This window comes from Myotis myotis, unplaced genomic scaffold (assembly GCF_014108235.1).
Source record: "Myotis myotis isolate mMyoMyo1 unplaced genomic scaffold, mMyoMyo1.p scaffold_m19_p_8, whole genome shotgun sequence".
NCBI lineage: Eukaryota > Metazoa > Chordata > Mammalia > Chiroptera > Vespertilionidae > Myotis > Myotis myotis.
In genome coordinates this window covers 29,822,533-29,847,256 of record NW_023416390.1, presented here as the reverse complement: position 1 = coordinate 29,847,256, position 24,724 = coordinate 29,822,533, and the positions used below count along the sequence as shown (strand labels likewise).

The 24,724-nt window shown below is 37.5% G+C and overlaps 1 protein-coding gene across 31 annotated transcripts in view; it reads left to right on the top strand.

Moving 5' to 3' along the window:
- TRIP12 (thyroid hormone receptor interactor 12) overlaps positions 1–24,724 on the top strand; it is a 128,849-nt gene that overhangs the window by 64,777 nt on the left and 39,348 nt on the right. For 29 of the 31 annotated variants that reach the window (XM_036318806.1, XM_036318808.1, XM_036318824.1 and 26 more), the window contains 10 exons: positions 4,324–4,460; positions 7,214–7,297; positions 8,814–8,909; positions 16,932–17,080; positions 19,715–19,750; positions 19,852–19,947; positions 20,717–20,809; positions 21,146–21,307; positions 22,866–22,934; positions 23,027–23,192. In XM_036318806.1, coding sequence (XP_036174699.1) covers positions 4,324–4,460; positions 7,214–7,297; positions 8,814–8,909; positions 16,932–17,080; positions 19,715–19,750; positions 19,852–19,947; positions 20,717–20,809; positions 21,146–21,307; positions 22,866–22,934; positions 23,027–23,192 — 1,088 coding nt within the window. The remainder of the gene's footprint in view (positions 1–4,323; positions 4,461–7,213; positions 7,298–8,813; positions 8,910–16,931; positions 17,081–19,714; positions 19,751–19,851; positions 19,948–20,716; positions 20,810–21,145; positions 21,308–22,865; positions 22,935–23,026; positions 23,193–24,724) is intronic. The other 2 variants (XM_036318813.1, XM_036318830.1) reach the window with 1 other exon arrangement.

Here is a 24,724-nt window from a genome sequence, read left to right as displayed (position 1 = left end):
CTTTGTTGTGATAAGTGTATTACTTTTTTCACATATTTATTTTTATTTATTTATTTTTACATACTTTTATTAACTGATGGGGAATCTTAGGTTAAAGTTAAAAATCTTTTTCTGACAATTTTATTCCCACATTTTCTTTTTTTTGGCCTTTGAAATTGTCTTTATTTCTGACCATTCCTTTCCAACCATCCACCCGAGGATTAACTCCCACAGATGCACCTCGAGCCCAATTCCCCAACCCCTCCCCAAGCAAACCAGATGCATGTTTCTGATAGTAGGACACTTTGCCTTTGAGGTCCCATGAACTCCCCAGCCTTTGTCCCTGCAATCCTGTACCCAGGCTGGGTCCCTCCCTTTCCCCATTCACACTGAGCATGAACATGAAACGTGAGTGGCCCCGCATACTGCACCCCAGTCCAAGGTTTCAGGTTCCAGGGGCCCAGAAGGAAGCCCTTGTTAGGTGCACCTGGTGAGCAGGGTCACTACGGGGGCACATCCCGGGCTCCATGTCATGAAAATGCCACGTCACAAAAGTCCCCAGAGCTAAAGTACTTGGTGTCAAGACCGATGGTCCTGGGTTGTCCTAACTCCCTCAGTGTCTCCGTGACCTCAGCCCAGATCAGGGCAACTCTTTCCTGGTCCACAGTCTCGTGGGTCCTGTAACACTCCAGGGGGACGGGGTACAGCTTGCTCTCTAAACTGTGCAGCCCGGCTCTGTGGCACAGCAGCTTCTTTATGGTGGCCACGGAGAGGGGGTTCTCAGTGATGGTGAAGTCCCTGAGCTGGTGACAGCAGCTCAGGACAGGCAGGATGGCCTCAACTTGGGAGTCCATCATCACACAGTTATCTAGGCGCAGGTCCTGGAGGGTGGGTGCCACTGCCTCAGCAGAGCTCGGAGGGGCTTGCGACTAAAATCAGTGAGGTTGGCGCCATACAGACGCAGGGACTTCAGCTGCCTGAGGTCGGGCACTGGAACAGGTGTGTCAGGTTTGATTGCGTCAGCTGCCAGCAATGCCATATGGAGAGTTTGTCCAAGGGGGTCTGCAGGCACCTGAGCATCTGGTCCAGACGGCCTGGGGGGAAGGAGGGAGAGTCCAAGTAGAGCTTCTTGAGGTGCTGCAGCCTGAGCATCTGAGAGAGGAATTGGGAAAAGTATCCCTGCTCCTCCTGTTCCTCCCTTCCCCACTCCTGCTCCTCCCTCTCCCACAAATATTCCTCCTCCAAGGCCTGCTTCTTTTCCTTCTGTTCCTCTTGCTCCTCTTCCTCTTGCACTTCCTCCTCCTCCTCCTGTTTGTCCTCCCCCTCAGCTAACACCTTGATGTGGCAGAGAGCGAGACTCTGCAGGTTACTCATCTGACCCAGGTAGAGAGCAAATGTCCCCAGGGTGGGCAGGTCCCAGGTGCAGTCCACTTGCACCTCCTGGATGCAGTCCAGCTGCACCCTATCCAGGACCTTCCTGACCCTCTGGAAGGGCAATTCGAAAAACCTCAGCGTCTTGCAGTACAGATGTTACCAACCCTTTTCTCTGGTGGGCCCATTGGATGATGTACATGAAAAACTTAACCCCGTCCATTTCACTGAAGTAAAGGTCTAGGAACACCTCCAAGGGAGCCAAGGGGTGCTCCATGTTGGGGCTGGAGCAGTGCACAGTCACTGGTCCTGTCTGAGAGCACTCCTGTGTGCTGTGTCCACACCACATTCTCCAGAGGTTGACATCCTTGTTCCTTAAATCCAGCACCCGCAGTTTCCACCTCCTGGGGCGAACCTCTTGGGCAAGCAGACCGTAAAGCCCCTCCAACACCGCTTTTAAGACCATGACTGGAGGCAGCCTCATCAAGCTCCCCAGAGGGAGGACAGGGAAGGGCCAGCCAGGCTTGCACCAAAACCTTCAGGGGCTTCCGCATTCTCCCACGGCAGGCCTGAATGAACAGTAGTTTGAAGAATTCAGCAGGCAGGTACTCCAGAGCTGCGATGGCCACAGCCTGGTTTCTCAGCAGGCTCCTTCCTGTCAGCCTCAGGAGTGTGGGTGGGGTCCGGATGCTCATCTTCAAGGTGCTCAGAAAAAAATCCTGCAGAAACATCTGCTGTGACTGGGTTGATTGGGGCTCAGATCTCAGACCTGGTGGATAAAGAACCACGGCACTGACTGCAGAGCTGGAGGACTCTCTATTCCCACATTTTCAGGCTTGGTCGTGAGTTGGTCAAGTGCTCTTGTACTGCTCGCTATTCACAGCCATTTAGGCTTTTTCTTTCATTTACATTCACTTTGTTCTCTTTACTAAATGTGCCAAAAGCCAGTGATGGAGCAACTGATTTTAGTTTGTCTTTTCCTTTCTAACTCGGGTTGGTAGAAAGGTTTTAGCACTTCTTTAGTTCTTCTCTAAAGCAATGGACTTTGCTGTTGGCAGTGAGTACAATAGTGACATAAGGAAACAGTATGATTTGTTTCCTGTAAGTCATAGGAAAAGAACCCTGACCACTTTAATCTCTGCTTTTCCATTTTCTAGTTCTGTCTGGATTGTTTGAAATATCTGGAATCAGTACACCTATTTGCTTTTGAGGTTTCTAGGCAGTACAGGCAGCCCTTGTTTTATTAGTGCTTCACTGTAGTATTATACTGTGTTTTTTTCAAGTTGAAGGTAAGACCCTCCCCCAGTTGCAAAAAAATTACAACTCGCTGAAGGTTCAGATAATGGTTAGCTTTTTTAAATATCAATGAAGTATTTTTACATTAAGGTTATGTACATTGTTTTTTAGACATGCTATTGCACATTTTATCCACCTGCCTGGAATGCTCTTCATCTCAAACTTTTTCAGAATTAGTTGAGATTCTGCAACTAATTGCTTTTTTACAGTGGTGTCTTTGTCTCTGTTTAGACTCATACTTCTGGAGGGCAGCAATCATAGTGTTCAACACAATGTGCATCACATGGTTGGTGCAAATTAAATGTCAAATAAATGAATTAATTTGAGTCCCACTTTGTAGCTTGGCAAATTGAGTTTGGAATGAGCTGTTTTACCATGTAGGAAAGATTAACCAAATAAATTCCTGTTTAGGATGCATTTCTTTACTAATTGGGAGGAAAAAAAACTTCTATTTTTTGGTAATTCAGAGCCTCCTTTACATGTGTGCTTCGTTCTGGTTCCTTACTAGGCAGCATCTAATGCAGTAGTTCTCAACTTTGGCTGCACATGAGAATCAGCTGGGAATCTTTTAAAATCCTGATTTCTGGGCCTCATCCTCCGGAAATTCTGTTTCTTTGTTATGGGGTGAGGCCACAACATTAGTAGCAAAGAAACAGAATTTCCGGAGGATGAGGCCCAGAAATCAGGATTTTAAAAAGATTCCCAGGTAATTCTCATGTGGAGCCAAGGTTGAGAACCACTGATCTAATGTCTCTGTAGCTTGACTGCTGTTTGAACCATATCAAGGTGTAGTAAGCTGGGAAAGTCTTTGGCTTCTACCTCATTTTCTCTTAAAATAGAAAAAAAGTCATTAATAAAGTGTACTTTGCTTCATGAGAAATGACTGATGATTCTTTAAAAAAATAAATGTTTTTACTGATTTTCAGAAAGAGAGGAAGGGAGAGGCAGAGAGAGAAACATTAAGATCCATAGACTGCCTTCTGCATGCCCTATACTGGGGATTCAGACCGAAAACCGGCCGTGTGCTCTGACCTGGAATCAAACTGGTGACTTCTTAGTACATTGGTTAATTCTCAACCATTGAGCCACACAGGCCAGACTGTCATTCTTTTTTCACTATCTTATACTGTGCTTTAATCCTAAACAATGTCTTCCCAAATTTTGTCTTAGTTATAAATATTACATATTTAAATCTTTATTTTAAAGGGTGGAGCTATTGTCCATTTTTAAGATAATTACTTTTTGATTTATGAAATCTGAAACTTAGGTGATGGGAATTTCCCCCATCTTCTTTCCTCCTTCCCTCCCCCCTTTGTCAGGTATCAATCTGACAGTCTGTATATTGATCTACTATTTACCTTGGAAGTAGGGAGCTATTATAAATGAATTGAATTCTTTCCACAGAAGGAGTCACGTTTTCATTTATTTGGAAGTGTTTAAAAGGCATTTCTTTCTGTAAGGATGACAACACAAAAGTTTGTATTATGAAAGTAATATTATTTTGGAAGGCTTTTAAATATGTAACGTCTTGCTTGTTACCCATAGTGTTTTTCTGCAACAATTTTTATGTAAAAAGAAGAAACTGGCTTCGTGCTCCACGCATTGGAGTTTTGTGCTGTGTGTTCATTGCTCTTGGTCACTGGAAGTGCTGCCTCTGATGGCATTTTTCTGTTGTAGTCGGCGAGGCTCTGGCCTGGGCAAAAGAGGAGCAGCTGAAGCTCGTCGACAGGAGAAAATGGCAGATCCTGAGAGCAACCAGGAGACAGTAAATTCTTCAGCTGCACGGACAGATGAAACCCCTCAAGGAGCTGCAGGTAGTGGCACTTCTTAGCCCTAAAATGCTTTTATGTATCTTACAGGTTTATTTGGAGATAAATTACTTATTAGGTATATCAAATATAATGAAAAAGGGGACAGAAGTATACTAGATGTTTATTATCAAATGACCTTTTTGTTCTGTTTTATTTCACTTTATAGGTTTCTTGATAAGTTGGATTTGGTGGTGGTTGTTAATTCTTTCCAAAATCCAAATTTGTACTAATTATATTCAGAAGGGAGTAAGTCTCTTTCTGCTTTAGCTTCTTATATTAATGACCACATATAGTAGAAGCCCATTGATTGTCTGAAAAAATTTAAATTCATTATAAAACTGTAAGGACATGCCTTAATTTGCTTCAATTTTAATTTAGAATGTTGAAATTCCTAAAAAAATAATAAGTATTATTATTAATCAGTAAGTATTGAATCTAAGCAACTTCAAGAATACTATTTATACTTTTATGGGCTTTTTTCATTTTTAAATGTATTTTTTATTGTTGATAATATTACATATATCTCCTGTTTTTTATGGGCTTCTTATTTTTATTCTTGATATCTTAGCATAGCAAAAGTTAAGCCACCTCCATCCTTCAGCTTTAAATATGTATTCTTTACCAATACCAAAAGAAGGATAATACTTCCTAGCTAGTTGTGTTAACATGTTTTAAAATGTTGCTTGTCATCAATATTTCTCACTAGTATTAAGATATGATTTAAAATGTTACAGTTCGTCATTATAAATGTATGGATATGAGGCCATTAAATCAGGAAGATAACACATTGGTTTAAGCATATACTTTTGAACAAAGCCCTTTCATATACTGTTGTTTAATATTAGAATATGTGCTAGTTGGTTGTTGTTTGTTTAATGTCTGTGGTTGATCACATGTCCTCATTTGCCAGGAAGGTTCTGGCTTGCCCACTACTTATCCATGTTTTATGCCTTTTGTTCCCAGCTTTCTGTCCAGCTTAATATTTTTCCACTGGTCTTTCCTAGTTATGTATGATAAATTACTTGGTGAACTGACAGCCTCGCTTTTGATAGGAGGGGACTTTTTTCCTGTACCTTATTTTCAAATAGTTTTCCTGAGGAATTAAATGGTAGATTTAGGGAAAATAATCCATTTCATATGCAACTCATTTAAGCTTTTTATGATACACAGCCTATCCTTCCCAATGTTTTAATGTTTATTTCAAATCTGAACATGGAAGTGGGGCAATTCCCATATGGATGACAGAAATGGAGCTGCTGAGTGTGTTATTAAAGTAGACTCATTACAGTAATTATAATAGCTAAAGTTATGGTATGTACACTCTATTGCAGACAGAGAATTAAGCACTTTACATATATTTTCATTGAAAATTCTAAACAACCTGCTGAGGTGTGAGTGCTGTTACCCTCATTTTACAAATGAGGCAAACTTGAAGCATATAATGTTTAAGCTTGCCCTGAGTTTACAAACTAGGATGTGTGATTCTCAAATCCAGATCTCAGAAAAGAAGTGCATATATATAATGGCTTTGGCATTCTGCTCCTTAGGGTATAAGAGGTTGTTCATTTCACATGGATATAATTGGAGGCTGTAATAGCGGAGTGGAGTGTAAAATGTTCTTCCATGGTATATTTACCTACGAGGATAAAAGCTTCAAGGGATTAGGTCAGTGGTCAGTAAACTCACTAGTCAATAGAGCCAAATATTAACAGTACAACAGTTGAAATTTCTTTGGAGAGCCAAATTTTTTAAACTTAAACTATATAGGTAGGTACATTGTTATTAACTTAATTAGGGTACTCCTTAGGCTTAGGAAGAGCCACACTCAAGGGGCCAAAGAGCTTCATGTGGCTCGCGAGCCGCAGTTTGCCGACCACGGTATTAGGTTCTTAAGCCTGCCCTCGTAAACATTCACCTGTGTTTTCATTTGTCACTCATATTTGAAACCACAGTGTGATTTAGGTATTTTCCAAGTTTAAAAATGCATGTGGCATGTTCACTGGTATTAGAACAGTACTAGCTTCAGTACACTTTGGAGGCTGGATCCCTGGTGGATTCTACAGGAATTCTGCCAGCACACTACAGTAGTTTTGGAGAAAAAGGTGAATTACTTATTAGCTTAATATTGAGTTTTTCTGAGTAATGTGCTTTTTATAAATTTTTAGTTTTGAATTTCAAGTGTACTACCATGTAATGTGCTTTACTTTCTTAGTATTTGAAACCCTCTAAGTTGGTGTAGAGTGTAAATCGATGATGTTAACTCAGCATCTTTCGGCAAGTATCCATTCTCAGACAGCTCTTACACAGTTGGTACAAGACTCCCTTCTTTTGAAGCATTTATTTTTGAATCCTCACCTAAGGACATGCTGAGAGAGAGTAAGGGAAAGAGAGATACCCATCAGCTGCTTTCTGTATCGCCCAGACTGGGAATCGAGCACACAACCTGGGCATGTGCCCTGACCAGGAATTGAACCTCGAACTCCTGGTTCAACCACTGAGCCACACCTGCAGGGCACTCCTTTTTCTTTTTATTATTTGTTTTGAATTTTTTTTTATCTTTAATTTTTTTGTTGATTAAGGTATTACATGAACAAAGGTACTTATTGATTAAGGTATTGATGAGGTCACATCCCCATAAACAACCCCCCCACACACACACTCATGGTCTCATTCCTTTTTCTTTTTAAAGATAAACCAAATATAATGAGTTTAAATATTTCTCTTTTAACCCTTGCCCCTTTTTTCCCCCTTTGAAGCCTCTAGTTCTGTTGCAGGGGCTGTGGGCATGACCACTTCTGGGGAGAGTGAATCAGATGACTCTGAGATGGGACGATTACAAGGTAAAGACAGTTTTGAGCTTATAAGAAACCATTATTATGGGCTGTCTATATTGCTATTCTTTGTTGAAATTAATTGAGATAAGTTTCTTTAAACATAATCTAGCAATGCATGTACTAAAAAAAAAAAAAAAGCTCCTTATTTAGTGGTGATTTGATAGTTTGGAATTAGAAAATGATTTCCTGGCTCCTCATTTTATCTGTTTAACTAGACAAAATCTTATATTTAGAATATTTTAAATTTTTCTTCATTATGTTTGCATGTGTAGCTGATGATAAATTAAGGAAGATTATGAAAGGGGGTAGCTGGTTTTTTTTTTTAAATATATTTTTATTGATATCAGAGAGGGAGAGAGAGAGAGAAAAATCAGTGATGAGAGAGACTCATTGATCGGCTGCCTCCTGCATACCCTCTACTGGGGATTCAGTCCGCATCCCAGGCATGTGCCCTTGACTAGAATTGAACCCAGGATCCTTCATTCTGCAGGCAGATGCTCTATCCACTGAGCCAAACTGTCTAGGGCAGGGTAGCTTAATATATTGTTCTCTGGTACCTAATAACACAACGCATCCAGTATGCTACTTTTTTGCCATGATCTTTTGTAATCTTGATCACCTATTTCCAAACAGATATAAAATGTGTACATAAACTCCAGCTATTTTAATGGTGTTAGTGCTTTTTTAAAAGCAGCTTTATATATATGCTCTTTACAAGTGGATTAGTATATGTTTTTATCATCTTGAGATGGCTGATTTCCAGTGTGAGGCTTATAAGAAACATATTTATAAATCAGTTTCAGATTGCTTTTAAATTTCTGAAGGAACTTACAATAATCTCTCTTTGACTAGAACCCTCATGAACACAGGTTTCTTATTTTTTTTGGAACTGGTAAAAATAATTTTTCATGTTTTTATTTTATTTATTTATTATTGTTTTAAATATATTTTTATTGATTGCAAAGAGGAAAGGAGAGGGAGAGAGAGGTGGAAACATCAGTGATGTGAGAAAATCATTGATGGGCTGCTTCCTGCACATCCCCTACTGGGGATTGTGCCTGCAACCCAGGCATGTGCCCTTGACCAGAATCGAACCTGGGATCCTTTAGTCCACAGGCTGACACTCTATCCACTGAGCCAAACCAGCTAGGGCTAATTTTTCATGTTTTTAGATTATTGGTTGTCATGACCCATATCAGAGGAAGAACAGCACAAGGGTGTTTACCATACAATTTCTTCAAAATAAATATTTACTTTGAGTTTTTCTTGGACCACTCTCATCATTCCTGCTGGTATACTGATATTTAATATCACCATAAAACCTTAAGATACCTTAAAGTAACAGATATTAGTATAATTAGTATGAGAGTGGTCTTGAACGTTTAATGTAGCTTCTCTTCAAGTTCAACATGGAAGGTAACATTGTCCAAATCAGTTATGTGAGGTGAATCAGTTGGTTCAAATTTTTAGATAGGATTAGTTGCATCAATTAACTCACCTACTCCTGCCTCTTTCTCTTTAGCTCTGTTAGAGGCCAGGGGTCTTCCTCCACACCTGTTTGGCCCTCTTGGTCCTCGGATGTCACAACTTTTCCACAGAACAATTGGAAGTGGAGCTAGTAAGTAAATACTTTTAAACTCGTTCTCCTCCCCCAACCCCCACCAATCCTTTAATAATTAGTTGAGTGCTGTTTTTATTGCTTACCTATTAATGTAAGGAAGTTCTCATGAACTTTAGCCTATTTTAAAAATAGAGCTTTTGTACATTTTTCTTTTAAATATAGGAACTCTAAGGTTTTTCTTCTATACTTTGGATTACTGAATTGGAATCATTAGAAAACCAAAATTTATAGCAAGATTGACTCTTTGTTTTGTTTTAATATATTTTTATTGATTTCAGAGAGGAAGGGAAAGAGAGAGAAACATCAATGATGAGAGTCATTGATTGGCTGCCTCCTGCATGCCCCCACAATGGGGACCCAGCTCACAACCTGGGCATATGCCCTATCTGGGAATCGAACTCTGACCTCCTGGTTCATAGGTCGATGCTCAACCACTGAGCTATGCCAGCCAGACTGACTCTTATTTGTTTGAGTTATAGAAGAGTAAAGAATCTCAGATGATTACATTGATTATTACAGCATTTGATGGCATGATTTGCATATATTTAAATCTTGGGTTTTTTCACAATATAATAAAGACAGTTGTAGTATGAGCCTTGGAGGAAAGATTTCTCAGTACAATTACCAGTCACAGTCACTGGTCTCATTTCATCAAATTAATGTATTATAATCCAGAAATCTTGTCATGTATGGTATGACAGTGGCGATTTTTAAAGTCTCAATTTGTAACTCAGAATAACTTATGCATAATTATAAATCCAGTTAAGTTTTTTATGGTATAGAATACTATCTTTAGCTTTCTTTAAATATATGTTTTTAATTGATTTCAGAGAGGAAGGGAGAGGGAGAGATAGATAGAAACATCAGTGATGAGAGAGAATCATTGTTCGGCGCTTCCTGCACACCCCACACTAGGGATCGAGCCCACATCCTGGGCATATTCCCTGGCCGAAAATCTAATCATGACCTCATAGTTCATAGATTATTGCTCAGCCACTGAGCCATGCTGGCCAGGCTAAGGCTATTTTTCATAACTACCTTGCTTTCTGATGTGAGAAGTTTAGCTTTTTCCTTCACCACCTCCACCACACACCCCCATACATGAAAACAAACATTTCTTCAGAGAACCCTGATTTTTTTTATATGAAATGGTATTTGGAGCCCACAGTCTGGAAAGGCATATTCATTTATTGCTACTGTTTTGATCATTGTTATTAGACACTTTTAATGGACAAACCTAATAAGTAGTTGCATTTTATCTTTTAAAATAAAAATTATGATCAGCCAGTGTGGCTCAGTTTGTTGAGCATCATCCCATGCACCAAGAGGTCGTTGGTTTGATTCTCGGTCAGGGTACATGCCCGGGTTTTGGACTCAGTCCCTAGTAGGAGATGTGCAGGAGGCAGTGATTGATGTTTCTGTCTCATCGATGTTTCTGTCTCTTTCTCCCTCTTCCTTCCTCTCTCTCTAAAAAGTCAATAAAAACTTTAAAAAATAGTAAATAAAAATTGAGTTCATACTAATGCTGCCGATGCAAATTTAGACCTACCGGGTTTTAATTAACTTTATCTTGTATCTTTTTTCTCCCATGCCAAAAGTTCCAGTTCCTAATGATAATGACATAGTCACTTCTTTGCTTGATGTCCCTTTGCTCTGTTTCCTCCTCCCACACAAATAACCATTGTTAATTTAATGGCTTATTCTTCTGATATTTACTTGAGAAATAAACAAATTCTTGTTAGATATTTCATACATGCTGCCTTTTTTATTTATTTTTATATTTTTTAATTAAATCTTTATTGTTCATATTATTACAGTTGTTCCTCTTTTTTACCCCCAAAACTCCCCTCCACCCAGTTCCCACCCTACCCTCTGCCCTTACCCCCCACCCCCACTGTCCTCATCCATAGGTGTACGATTTTTTTCCAGTCTCTTCCCACACCCCCAAACCCCTTTCCCCCCGAGAATTGTCAGTCCACTCACTTTCTATGCCCCTGATTCTATTATATTCACCAGTTTATTCTGTTCATCAGATTATTTATTCACTTGATTTTTAGATTCACTTGTTGATAGATATGTATTTGTTGTTCATAATTTTTATCTTTTACCTTTTTCTTCTTCCTCTTCTTAAAGGATACCTTTCAGCATTTCATATAATACTGGTTTGTTGGTGATGAACTCCTTTAGCTTTTCTTTTTCTTTTTTGGCTTTTTATTTTTTTATTTTTATTTTTTTAATTAAATCTTTATTGTTCAGATTCTTACAGTTGTTCCTCTTTTTTCCCCCCATAGCTCCCCTCCATCCAGTTCCCACCCCCACCCCCCTGCCTTCTCCCTCCCTCCACCTCCCCCCCCCCTCCCCCCCCCCCCGCACTGTCCTCATCCATAGGTGCACGATTTTTGTCCAGTCTCTTCCCACATCCCCCACACCCCTTTCCCCCCCAAGAATAGTCAGTCCACTCCCTTTCTATGCCCCAGATTCTATTATAATCACCAGTTTATTCTGTTCATCAGATTATTTATTCACTTGATTTTTAGATTCACTTATTGATAGGTGTGTATTTATTGTTCATAATTTGTATCTTTACCTTCTTCCTCTTCTTAAAGGATACCTTTCAGCATTTCATATAATACTGGTTTGTTGGTGATAAACTCCTTTAGCTTTTCTTTTTCTTTTTTGGCTTTTTATTTTTATTTTTTAATTTTTTTAATTAAATCTTTATTGTTCAGATTATTACAGTTGTTCCTCTTTTTTCCCCCCATAGCTCCCCTCCATCCAGTTCCCCCCCCCCACCCCCCTGCCTTCTCCCTCCCTCCACTCCCCCCCCACCCCACCCCCCCCGCACTGTCCTCATCCATAGGTGCACGATTTTTGTCCAGTCTCTTCCCACATCCCCCACACCCCTTTCCCCCCCAAGAATAGTCAGTCCACTCCCTTTCTATGCCCCAGATTCTATTATAATCACCAGTTTATTCTGTTCAGATTATTTATTCACTTGATTTTTAGATTCACTTATTGATAGGTGTGTATTTATTGTTCATAATTTGTATCTTTACCTTCTTCCTCTTCTTAAAGGATACCTTTCAGCATTTCATATAATCCTGGTTTGGTGGTGATGAACTCCTTTAGCTTTTCTTTATCTGTGAAGCTCTTTATCTGACCTTCAATTCTGAATGATAGCTTTGCTGGATAAAGTAATCTTGGTTGTAGGTTCTTGGCATTCATTACTTTGAATATTTCTTGCCACTTCCTTCTGGCCTGCAAAGTTTCTGTTGAGAAATCAGCTGACAGTCATATGGGTACTCCTTTGTCGGTAACTGTTTTTCTCTTGCTGCTTTTAAGATTCTCTCTTCGTCTTTTGCTCTTGGCATTTTAATTATGATGTGTCTTGGTGTGGTCCTCTTTGGATTCCTTTTGTTTGGGATTCTCTGTGCTTCCTGGAGTTGGAAGTCTATTTCTTTCACCAGGTAGGGGAAGTTTTCTGTCATTATTTCTTCAAATAGGTTTTCAATATCTTGCTCTCTCTCTTCTTCTGGCACCCCCATAATTCGGATGTTGGTATGCTTGAAGTTGTCCCAGAGGCTCCTTACACTATCTTTGTATTTTTGGATTCTTATTTCATTTTGCTTTTCCGGTTGGGTGTTTTTTGCTTCTTCATATTTCAAATCTTTGACTTGATTCTTGCAATACTCTAGTCTGCTGTTGGATCTCTGTATAATATTCTTTATTTCAGTCAGTGTATGCATAATTTCTAGTTGGTCCTTTTTCATATCCTCAAGTGTCTCACTAGATTTATCGAGGATCTCACTAAATTTATCTGCGGTTTCTAGAAAATTCTTGAAAAATCTTATAACTGTGGTTTTGAACTCTATATCCAATAGTTTGCTTTCCTCTATTTCTGTCATTTGTGACCTGTTTCTTTGTCTCCGCATTTTGGCTGCTTCCCTGTGTTGATAGAGTGGCTTTGTGTGTTAGTTGTCCTATAGGGCCCAGTGGCTCAGCCTCCCCAATTACCTGAGTTGGACACTCTTGGTGCACCCCTTTGTGGGCTGTGTGTGCACTTTTGTTGTAGTTAAGCCTTGATTCTTATAGGTATCACTGGGAGGAATTGACCTCCAGGCCAATTGGCTGTGAGAATCAGCTATGTCTACGGTGGGAGAACTTCTGTGCTGGAGACACCCATACAGGGCAAGACTTGCTTCAGTGAGGGCTTTGGTGCTCACTGAGTCTGCCCCCTGAGTGTGTCCCTTATGGATTTGAGGAGTTGTAATCTGGATTGTCCCACTCTGACCACTGGGTACACTGGCTCTGGGATCTCTAAGGAGGTGCTAATTTAGCCTCTGCCTGAGGCTACTCAGCAGGAGCTACTGAGAGATCTGCAGATTCCTCTTCTTTGTTTGGGGTTTGGAGGTGCCCAGATGAGGCCCAGCTGTGAAGCAATGCAAGCTGCTGTGGGGCCTTGGGCCTTCTTTTGGATGTTCTGGGTCTCTCTTACCCAGCTGCAGTTTGTTAGGTAATTTTAGATTGCAAAGGGCCAGACCATTCATGTGCAAAAGCCTCTGTGCACAGCTTGGGTGGGGCAGGGTCTCGGGGAATCAATAGGGTGGAGCAAACAGCTATGGCTGATCCTGAGCCCTGCCCTAAGAGGCCCCAGGTCAGTAATCTGCAAGCACTTCTGAGAGAAAGCCGCCCTGGAGTTTCACCTGATGCCAGACAGTCCAGTTTTTCCCCTTATGAGTCTGGGTCCCCAGAGACTCGCCCGAAACTGGAGTTCAGAGCCATCGGGAGCTTGTGACTCCCTCCTGATTAAAAAAGACAACCTGGTCCTTGGTTGCCAACCCTTTCCGTGTGCGCCTCTGTACCTCTGAACTTTACTTCCGCACCTCCTCTGAGTCTCAGTGTGCTTTTCTCTTTCCTTCTAGTTGTAGAATTTCTACTCAGCCAGCCTTCCTGTGGTTCTGGATGATGTCCGTTTTGTCTTTCAGTTGTATTTTTGAAGTGGTTGTGCGAGGCAGCAATTTCCGGTGTTTACCTATGCCCCCATCTTGGTTTCTCTCCTCCATACTGCGTTTCTTAGATAAAGGTAGTAAACTTTGCACACCTTACCTTGCTTTTAACAACATATTTTGGTGCCACTCTTCATAGTTGCATATGTAGATTGCAAGAGAAATAATTTTTTTTCCTTTTGTAAAGCACCATGGTGCTACAGTTTACTTAGCCAGTTTCCTTTTGAACTGGCTAAATAATTTGGGTTATTTCCTATTTTTCTCTGTGTTATCTGTAGGATAGATTTCTGAAAGGGAGATTGCTGTGTAAAAAGGTAAATGCATATAACATTCGGCAGATGTTGTAAATCACCCTCTTTTGGAGTTTTACTATTTTTGCCTTCCTACCTGTCATGTATAAAAAGTGTGGTGTCATTTTTTTTTTTCTTTTGCTAACTTGTTAATTATATATCCTTATATACTTCTTTTAGTAATTACCCTAGAGATGATAATTCATATCCTTGGTTTATATAGCCTACCATATATAGCCTATCATATACAGACAGTTTAAGAAGCTTACGAAAATTTAACACTTTACTTCCTGCAATCCTTAATGCTATTGTTTCCATTTGTTTTACATATACATGTGTCATAAACACAATAAGATATAATTGTTATTTTAGAACATCCATATTATTTTATGTTTGCCAGTATATGTGCCATTTTAATTCCTTCCTGCATTTTTTTTCTTCTAGAATTTGTTTCCCTTTAGCTTGAATAATTTTTTTTCCTTGTAGTGAATGATTGCTAATAATAATTTCTCTTTGCATTTGTTTGTATTTCTCAGAGATATTTCCCGCAGTTGTAAAATCTTCAGCACTTGTACTGTCATCTGGTTTCTCTGGTTTCTGTTTCAAAGTCTTACTGCTGTCCTTCCAAGGCAATATCCTTTTCCTCTGGCTTTTAAGATTTGCTTTTTCAAAACGTAATTAATTTTTAGTAGTTTGACTATATTAGGTCTATGTGATATTGTTTTCCTTTTCATTTGCTTGAGTTTCACTTAACCTTTGAGTCTGTGAGTTGATCTTTCATCAGTTTTGGAAAACTCTTTGCCATCATCTTGTCAAATATTTCTCCTATCTCACTTATCTCTTCAAATATTCTCCTTCATTCCTTCTGGGAGTATCAAAATCTTACATATATTCAAACTTGGACTCACTCAGCATGTCTCTTCACTCCATTTTATTGTTGTTTTTATAAGAATTTTTTTCTTTTACCCAGTTTGAAAACTTTCTATTGGCCAGCTTTCAAATTTACCAATTCTTTTTTCTGCTGTCTTTAATCTTCTTGGAAACTTATCAGTGAGTTTTAAGTTTTTTATATTATGTTTTTTAGTTTTAAAAAGTTAAATGATTTTTATTATAGATTCTAGTTATGTTACTCATTTTACCTATCTTTTCTTATATTTTCTGTAAAAGGCCAGATAGTAAATATATTGGCCTTTGTAGACCATAGAGTCTCTTGCAACTCTTCACTGTGTCATGAAAGCAGACACAGACAATACGTAAACAGATTTGCATGGCTCTATTCCTATACAACTTTATTTCTGGATGCTGAAATTCATATTCATTTAATTTCACATGTCACAAAATATTACTCTTAAACTTTTCAGCTATTTAAAAATGCATAAATCATTTTTAGTTCATAAGCTTTAGAAAAACGAGCAGGAAGCAGAATATGGCTCTTTATGGAAAATAATTTGCCAACCAACCCTTGATCCAAAGTGTGGTCCCTAGACTCCTGAGTGGTTCCTGAGACTCTCAACATTTATTTTTAATTTTATTTGATATTCAGTATTATTTTAGTTTCAGGTGTACAGCATGGTGGTTATATACATTTATGTAACTTGCAAAGTGATTCTCCTGATTAGTCTTGGCATCCACCTGACACCATATATAGTTATTATGATATTATCGACTATATTCCCTAAGCTCTGTACTTTACATACCTAGAACTATTTTGTAACTGCCAATTTGTATTTCTTAATCTCTTCACCTTTTTTATCCAGCCTCTCAACCTCCCTACTACCTGGCAACTATCAGTTTGTTCTCTGTATTTAAGAGTTTATTTCTGCTTTCTTCATTTTGTTTTTTGGATTCCACATAAAAGTCAAATCATATGGTATTTATCTTTCTCTAACTTATTTCACTTAGCATAATATCCTCTGGGGGATATTGATGATGATTTTTTTTTAATATATTTTATTGATTTTTTTACAGAGATGAAGGGAGAGGGATAGAGAGCCAGAAACATCAATGAGAGAGAAACATCGATCAGCTGCCTCCTGCACACCTCCTACCGGGGATGTTCCCGCAGCCAAGATACATGCCCTTGACCGGAATTGAACCTGGGACCCTTCAGTCCACAGGCCAACACTCTATCCACTGAGCCAAACCGGTCAGGGCTTGATGATGATTTTGATCATGCCAAAATGATCTATGTCCTTAAAATTGCTAACCTCAATGTTTATAAGATATCCAATGGCATATGTGTCAGTTTGGGTTTTTTCAGATAGTTGTGCTATTAGGGCATAAAATGAACTATTTCATTCTTTAAAAATGAATGTAGGCACAACTGAGGATTTTTTGTTTTCACTAGTTACATTCCCCTCATTTTGTTTTTCTTTCCACATTATATCAACACAAAAATTAGCCTGCTCTAACTAGCACTGATATTATTTTGAAATTTAAAGATGGTATTTCTTTGAAGTTGGCTTTCTTGCAATATATTTTTAGATGGACTCTTAAGACAGAAATATATACATAACTGTGAAATCACTTTAAGGCATAGTAAATTCAACCATTTTAATTACCTTGAATTACCAGCAGCTTGTCTTAACCCTGATATAGACTTATTCTTCATTTGGGAGGCAAAGAAGATAAGCAGCCAGCTACCATGTAGAGTCACATCTTTTACCTAGTAATAATTTTCTTAAATGTTTAAAAATCTTTTTTTTTTTTTTCCCTCTGTGAAGGTTCTAAGGCCCAGCAGCTTCTGCAAGGACTGCAAGCAAGTGATGAAAGCCAGCAACTCCAGGCAGTTATTGAAATGTGTCAATTACTGGTCATGGGAAATGAGGAGACACTGGGAGGGTTTCCTGTCAAGAGTGTCGTTCCAGCTTTGGTAAGATAGTTTTCCCCTTGTTTTACCTCAGTTGTCCTCTATGCTTCCAGTATTTTACTGAAAGTATAATTATTATCATTATGAATTTTAAAACACGACAGAATTAAGAGTCAGTAGAGTGTGGCTTAGTGCCTTTATTTCATGCTTACAGATATTGTGAGTGAGAGCTAATGATGTTTGGTAAATTTTCTTGATAATTAAATGACTACCTTTAAATTGTTGGCCTCTTGACTTACTATACCAAAATTTACATGCTTTCTTTTATATCCCTGTGATACATGAGGCAATAACAAGCAGTTCACTTGTGGATTGTCTTTGTGGACCATACAGGTTTCACGTTTGATGATTGTGTGCATGGCAGAACCCTCAAGCCAGAACACTACATGGATCCTTCTAGTTTAAAAAGTTTTTTGTTAAGCAAAATCAAAAGAAAAAAACAAAACAATACCCACTATAGAAAAACAATTTTTAAAAATCTTGTAATAATATTTCAACACAGTTATATTGAGTTGATATTTAGATATATTAAACTTAATTGCTTAATCTTTTAGTGTGAAAAAGGAAGGGATAATCTCTTGAGCATAATGTCTTTTAAATGGTAGCTTGGTAAATTTTCTTAGTCCAAGATTAAGGAAGTTGCCTATAATTTAAATCTGAATAAAGAACTAACAAAGACTAAAATGAACATCATGAATACATTCATAGCATATTGGAAGTTAAAAATATGTAAGTTTTTTTTACATATCTAATAACGTTGACAAACATGAAATTTTCGTTGACATATCAGATTGTTCCATTTGGTTACATTATCAAATTATGGGTAAAACTGAGTGCTAAGGAGAGAGCTAAATGAAGACCAGTCAGCTCTACGGTGACATGGTGTTTTTTGTTGTTGTTGTTTTTTGTTTTGCCTATTTTTAGTTGTTGGGTAACTGGGCTCTGGCCAGAGCTTATAAAGATTAAATTAATTTTTTTGCCTGTAGCCAGTCATATCAGGATAAATAAAAAGCTAACATTTAAATCTTACCAGTTCCCCTCTAATAAAGCTTTGCATGTTGATTCCTGAATATTTCAAAAAAAAAACAAACGGTATTATTAGCCTTTGTACTTCTTTTTACATTTGGCCTATGCTAATTTTCATTCTCAAATTACAGATTTCTTCAGTAGCTGGCTTCTGTTTCCCAAATTAAACTTTCTTGTTTTGTTGGTGTTCATTAAAAAATACATAGCAACAAAGAACCAGGTTTACCTTTTACTGTCTACTGTTAAAAATGCAGTTTTTATTAGTTAAATAAAGAAGCTATAAAATCTAGGCAGAAATGTTGACACAGTCAACTTTACTTAATTTGTTAACTCTTGATTAGATTTAAATGCTTACTAGACCTACATGAGTCAGCTCATGCTATTAAGAATGACTGTTGTTAATGAGTTGTCCAGATTTATCTTTTATCACAGTTGAATATTGTGAATATATATTTATATATTGTGAATACTGTGTGTGTGTGTATATATAACATATTGGAAGTTAAAAATATATATTTTTATATAGTATATAATAATGTATATACACACACACACACACTATCATGCACTTGTGAAGCTGTATTTCATTTTTTGGTGGAATAGAATAAATCTATAGTAATTCTCCCCAAACATGGTCAACGCAACTTAAGTATTGGAGAATTTATTACTTTTTCTGTTAATGTGACAGCCTCTTTCATTTAGAGTATTTTAAGTGACTGATTGATTATAGGTTATTTGAGACATAGAGTGTGCTGATAACCCCTGAAATGGAGTGGGTGCTTTATAAAAAAAGTTATCAGAACCTCTGGGGGGGTGTGTATGTGTGTGTGTGTGTGTGTGTGTGTATTCTGTGCCCAGTGTAATTGAGATCTGAAAAGTCACTCTTATTAAATGATTATTGTATTAGAATATGTGATGTCTGTTATTATAGTTATACATGTATTTGAAGGGTACTTTATAGTTTAAATTCAGTACATTTAAGACTTTCTGTTGAACTAGACAACAATGAATGATCTGTTTCCCCAAGTGGGAAATTTTTTGGCAGCTTGGCTACTTCAGGAGAATTAGAGTACATGCACCTAGCAGTTTCGTATTCTCTCCTTTGAAAAATGTGGTTGAAATCTCCTTAAGGTCTTTTCCACAAGAGAAACTAAAATAAAAATAATACATTTAGACTCCTTCATGCATTTGTAGAATAAATATATTAATTTATGTTTTAATTAGTGCATAGTTTCTGATAATGATCAATATTGTATTTAAACCCTAGAGTTTAAGCTATGGTCCTGAATCTGTACTGGCAATTTTTATTTAACAAATGTCATGCTGCCTCTTGCATGCCCCACACTGGGGATCAAGCCAGCAACCCGGAGCATGTGCCCTGACAGGGAATTAAACTGTGACCTCCTGGTTCATAGGTTGATGCTCAACCATTGAGCAACACCAGCTGGTCTGCATGCTAGGTTTTTAACTTGATATTATTTTTATATGGTAAAAGTCTTGAGTAATACTTTTCTATTTCAGTTGAAGTGTAGAGGAAGCAATACTTCCTCTAGGACTTTTCTCTAAGAATATAGATAGCTTCTAATACTTTGTCATAAAATCTTTTAACAGATAACATTATTGCAGATGGAGCATAATTTTGATATTGTAAGTATGTCCTTAATTTTTAAAAATACTTCAAATTTTGTATTTTGAGGTGGTTGTTTTTGTTTGTTTTGTTTAATAAAAATTGCCTTCTTGTTTTCAAGATGAACCATGCTTGTCGAGCCTTAACATATATGATGGAAGCCCTTCCTCGATCATCTGCTGTTGTCGTAGATGCAATTCCTGTCTTTTTAGAAAAGGTAATCCTACTTTTGCCCAATTTGTTCAAAAGCAGGGGTAGAGGAATCAAGTTGAGGACTCATGACTTCTGAATTCTAAAGTAGTACCTCACGTTGTGAAGCCACAGTTTGTATTCATTATCTAGCTAAAATATATTTTTAGCTAAGATTCCAAAAAAGCATTTCAGAGCAGTATTTTAAAGTTGATATTAATAAAATACTATAAAATCAACTAAGGTTTATAATTTTTAATAATGATAATTACCACATTAAAATCTGTCAGAGAAGAACTTAAAGCACTTGATAAAAACTAATTTTATTATTTCTAGAAAACATCTCAGTGAGGTTATAGCTATTTATACCCTCATTGTATAGCTGAGAAAGCTGAAATAGACAAACTGCCTTGCTCAAGGTCATAAAATGAGTCAGTGGAGAAAGGGAATGTTTTTTCATGTGGTAGGTTGTGGTTTTGGTCCATGTTAAGGGTCTTTCCTTTTCAATGAATGATAAAATTACATTATCTGATAACTTTGGAATATGAATAAAGCTTAAAATTAAAGTTACGTAATTGGATATAGTTTATTGTCAATATAAAACATTTTTCAGTCTTAAGACAGCAAAGTTATTGGAAGCTGTTTTGGCTGTATGTTATAGCTTAAGCTGGTTTCCTATGATGGGTTTCATATTAGTAGCCGTATAGATTGATGGAAATTAAAGAAAATACTGTGGTTAAGTGACTAGAAATAATTTGAATGATAACCTTAGGTTACCTATTTTTTTATGTTCCCAGCTGCAAGTAATTCAATGTATTGATGTGGCAGAGCAGGCCTTGACCGCCTTGGAGATGTTATCACGTAGACACAGTAAAGCCATTCTACAAGCGGTAAGTGTTGTTACCAAAGCACTATATTTCATTTAATGTTGGATTTTACACTCACATTTATAGCAGCTCCTAGATTGTAATCTCTGTAAGATATTAGGCTTTTTAATTGCTCATAAAGAGTATTTCTTGGGTAAAAGATCAACCAAAGGACTTGTATGCATGCATATAAGCATAACCAATGGACATAAGACACTGGGGGGTAGGGGAGGCCAGGGGATTGTCAAGGGCGGGGGAAAAAAAAAAAGGACAGATATGTAATACCCTTTGTAATACTTTAAGCAATAAAAATTTAAAAAAAAGAGTATTTCTTCACATTAACAGTTTTCTGTATTTTAGGGTGGTTTGGCAGACTGCTTGCTATATCTAGAGTTCTTCAGTATAAATGCCCAAAGAAATGCACTAGCAATTGCGGCCAATTGCTGCCAGAGCATCACGCCGGATGAATTTCATTTTGTGGCAGATTCCCTCCCATTGCTTACCCAAAGGCTAACCCACCAGGTAAAATAGAACCTACTTTATGTGTCAGACACATTTTTATTACGTTTTTTAAATGTCAATTTTAGCCGGGTTTTAAATCTATCAACTGGATGTATAAATCAGAAATGTTGTCTGATCTGTGATTTTTTCCTATGTTAACCCAGTTTCACTTACCATGTTAAGTATTTTATAAATGTTAGTAGATTTACGCAAATGAACAGTATTTGATATGCTTGATATCTTCAACTATTTTACTTTAAGGGATAAATTTGTTATTTTAGCAAAAATTGAGTGTTTACTATGTGATATGATCAGAATTTCCTTTTGGAAAGATTACTCTTTCCTGGAAGGCATTTGAGACAAGACTGGGGGGACAAGATTAGGATAGAGACTAGACATGTCCTGAAAGGAAATGAAATGGAAAATGTAGACTGAGGCTCTCTGGGGAGAAGAGGAGGAGCAGTTATTTAGCAGATAGAATCAATAGACCTGATGATGCAGTATGAGAATTGAGGCTTACAGAGACTGCGGTGGAGGACAGATCATGAGTTAACTTTCAACTCAAGGTTGTAGAGAAATTGTATTTCCTTTTAATATAAATGTTTTAAAGTATGATTGCTATAATTTTGATTATTGGATCACTCTGGAGTGCTTCTCTTCTAAGGTGATCAAGACACAAGTAGTACCATTCATTTCTTTATTTTTAAAAACTTACTAGGCTGAGATAACTTATGTGGTTAGAACATAGAAATATGTTCTTTAGGTAGCTGTGATTTCAGGTCTTATTTTGGAAGTAGGCATGATAGTCAGAGAAGTTAAAAAGTTGGCCACTATTGTAGCACTTATTTTAGATTTAAGTAGTGACAGTGAAGTAGGTGTAGAGCTTTTGTAGTACCAGAATTCTCTCATTTTCACACAAGTAAGCTTAATTATCACATTGTAAGCCCATTAATAGGAAGAACAAGTTCTTTCATACTTGTCATTAAATAGTTTCTTTTGTTCTTATGTCACTTATTTAAGATGTTTTCTCAATTAAGCCACTCTAATAGTACTTTCTGATTGTTTTTAACATGAATATAAAATCTATAACTAGTTTTTCACATTATCAATAAACCTCTGGTTCACACACATTTTTAACTTTTTAGTGTATGCATGTTTTAAATATTTCTACTGGGAATGCTTTTTAGGGTGATAGGATTTTTTATTATAAAGTTTTTAGATATTAAAATTACAGAAGTACACTATGGAGTCGTATAATAAAGGTTTATCCATATGTGATGCACAGATGATCTGACCCTTGTCCTCTTCCTCAACCTCCCACAAATAAAAACAAAAAAGTTGTCCCTCCTTTTCTGTATATTTGCTTTTATCTATTGGGGCCTTAATGGAGGAGAGAGTTTCTATCAGTATGATTCTCTTTACTTTAAAATCATATTATTGGTTGTACTTTGCTTAGGCTCATTGCATTTACAGCCAGCTTCAAGAGTTTTGGGTTAGGAAGAAGATAAGGTAGTAGTGAATGCATGACAGTGAGAATGTTGTATATTAATAAACTTTATTTTTCTTTATTAAAAATTAGGACAAAAAGTCAGTAGAAAGTACTTGCCTTTGTTTTGCACGTCTAGTGGACAATTTTCAACACGAAGAGGTGAGCATTTAGTTCTTGGTGTTATTTTCATAAAGTCATTGCATTGCTAAATCACAATATAACAATTTCTTTTTTTTTCCTTATGTTTGAAGAATTTACTCCAGCAGGTTGCCTCCAAAGATCTGCTTACAAATGTTCAACAACTATTGGTTGTAACTCCACCAATTTTAAGTTCTGGGATGTTCATAATGGTGGTTCGCATGTTTTCTCTGATGTGTTCCAACTGTCCAACTTTAGCCGTTCAACTTATGAAGCAAAGTAAGTGGTATTTTATTATTCTACTTTAAGTAGGAGAAGTGGCTTTAAAAAAAACAAAACTAATAAGTAAAGTCAACATAAGTCGAGCAAGTAAAAGATTGCTAATGTCATAGGGACTGTATAATAAAGGAAGAAAAATATTGTCTAATTGTGTTAAGTCAGTGTATCAATGCTTCCTACATATGATTTTTAAAGTATATAATATCATAAAAAAATTTTCCTTGTGGTTCCAGGGCTTAAGATCTGTACAGTATCAGTTATGTAATATTTATTAGATTTTCTAGCAGTTCATCTGATTACAGAATGCTTTTATTCTCCCTGAAAAAGTTTCAAGTTATACAGATGAATGTCACTGATCTTTGTTACTTTAGTATTTCTGAGCCTTTCCCATCCCCACTCAGTATGTAGGAAATAAAGTTTTATTGCACTGCTATTGCAATTTGCTCTCACTTTCTTAACCCTTAGATTTTACAAGTTAATGTGTGAAGATAACAGAATTTAAAAAATATATTTGATTATTGCTTGTAGAGTATTGGTCACATTTGTATGAAACACCTATAGTTGTGGGTAACTTCATATTCGTAGTTCTAATCTCTGAAGGTGTTACGTTGGGAGGTAGGGGTGATATGCACTAAAAAAAGAGCCCTTGATCCCACTGCCTCAGATAGACTGTTGAGTTGTGTGCCGGAAGCCGGTCCATCCTTGCTGCTTGACACAGTCGCTGCAGGATAGAAACATCTGCACAGCATATGTTTCAAGGGACCTGGCGTATATAGCATACTGTTCTTAATATGTTTGCTCCCCTTAGCGCTGTGTGTTTTAACCAAGGTCACCTCTCCGAGAAAGGTTGTTTCCCCAGGTAGGAATTTTTCCCTGAAGTCAGGGAGGGGATGCCTCTCCTAGAAAGGTTGTTTCCCCAGGTAGGAATTTTTCCCTGAAGTTAGGGAGGGGATGAAACTCCTTAACTAAGTGCCAGGCGGGTAGTTAATCACTTTAACTACAAACAATCATGTTTAAGCTACATAATCTTTACTCCCTGGAATGGAGATAAGAAACGCCCTAACCTTTGTAATAGAACTTGACAGGATTAAAATCAACTGGTATAAATGCGGATGTAACAAGACAATAAACAGCAGAACCTCTCTGGAGATCCAGACCAGAACTTGGCTGGAGATCCTGGCTAGAGATCCTGGCTAGGCTGCTGATCAACTGAACTCCGTCTCCGTGTCATTCCTTCTTCGCCGACTCCATCAACGCCTTTGGGAACCCCTGGACCTGCTGGGGTTGGACCCCGGCAGTTGTGTAATTTACTAAGTAGTATAATTTAAACTGCTTTTTGAAGGGAAACTCAGTTTTATTTTTAGTTTCATTACTTGTGAATTAGTGCATTGGCACATAATTTTTCAGAAAAGTAGTGTTGCTGGGTGATTTATTGATAATATTCCTCTTAAATCATTGATATATCCCCAAACTTGGCATTCCAGGAGCACTGTTTTTCTTTTGCTATGAGCAAAGTGCTCTCTGCCTAGATA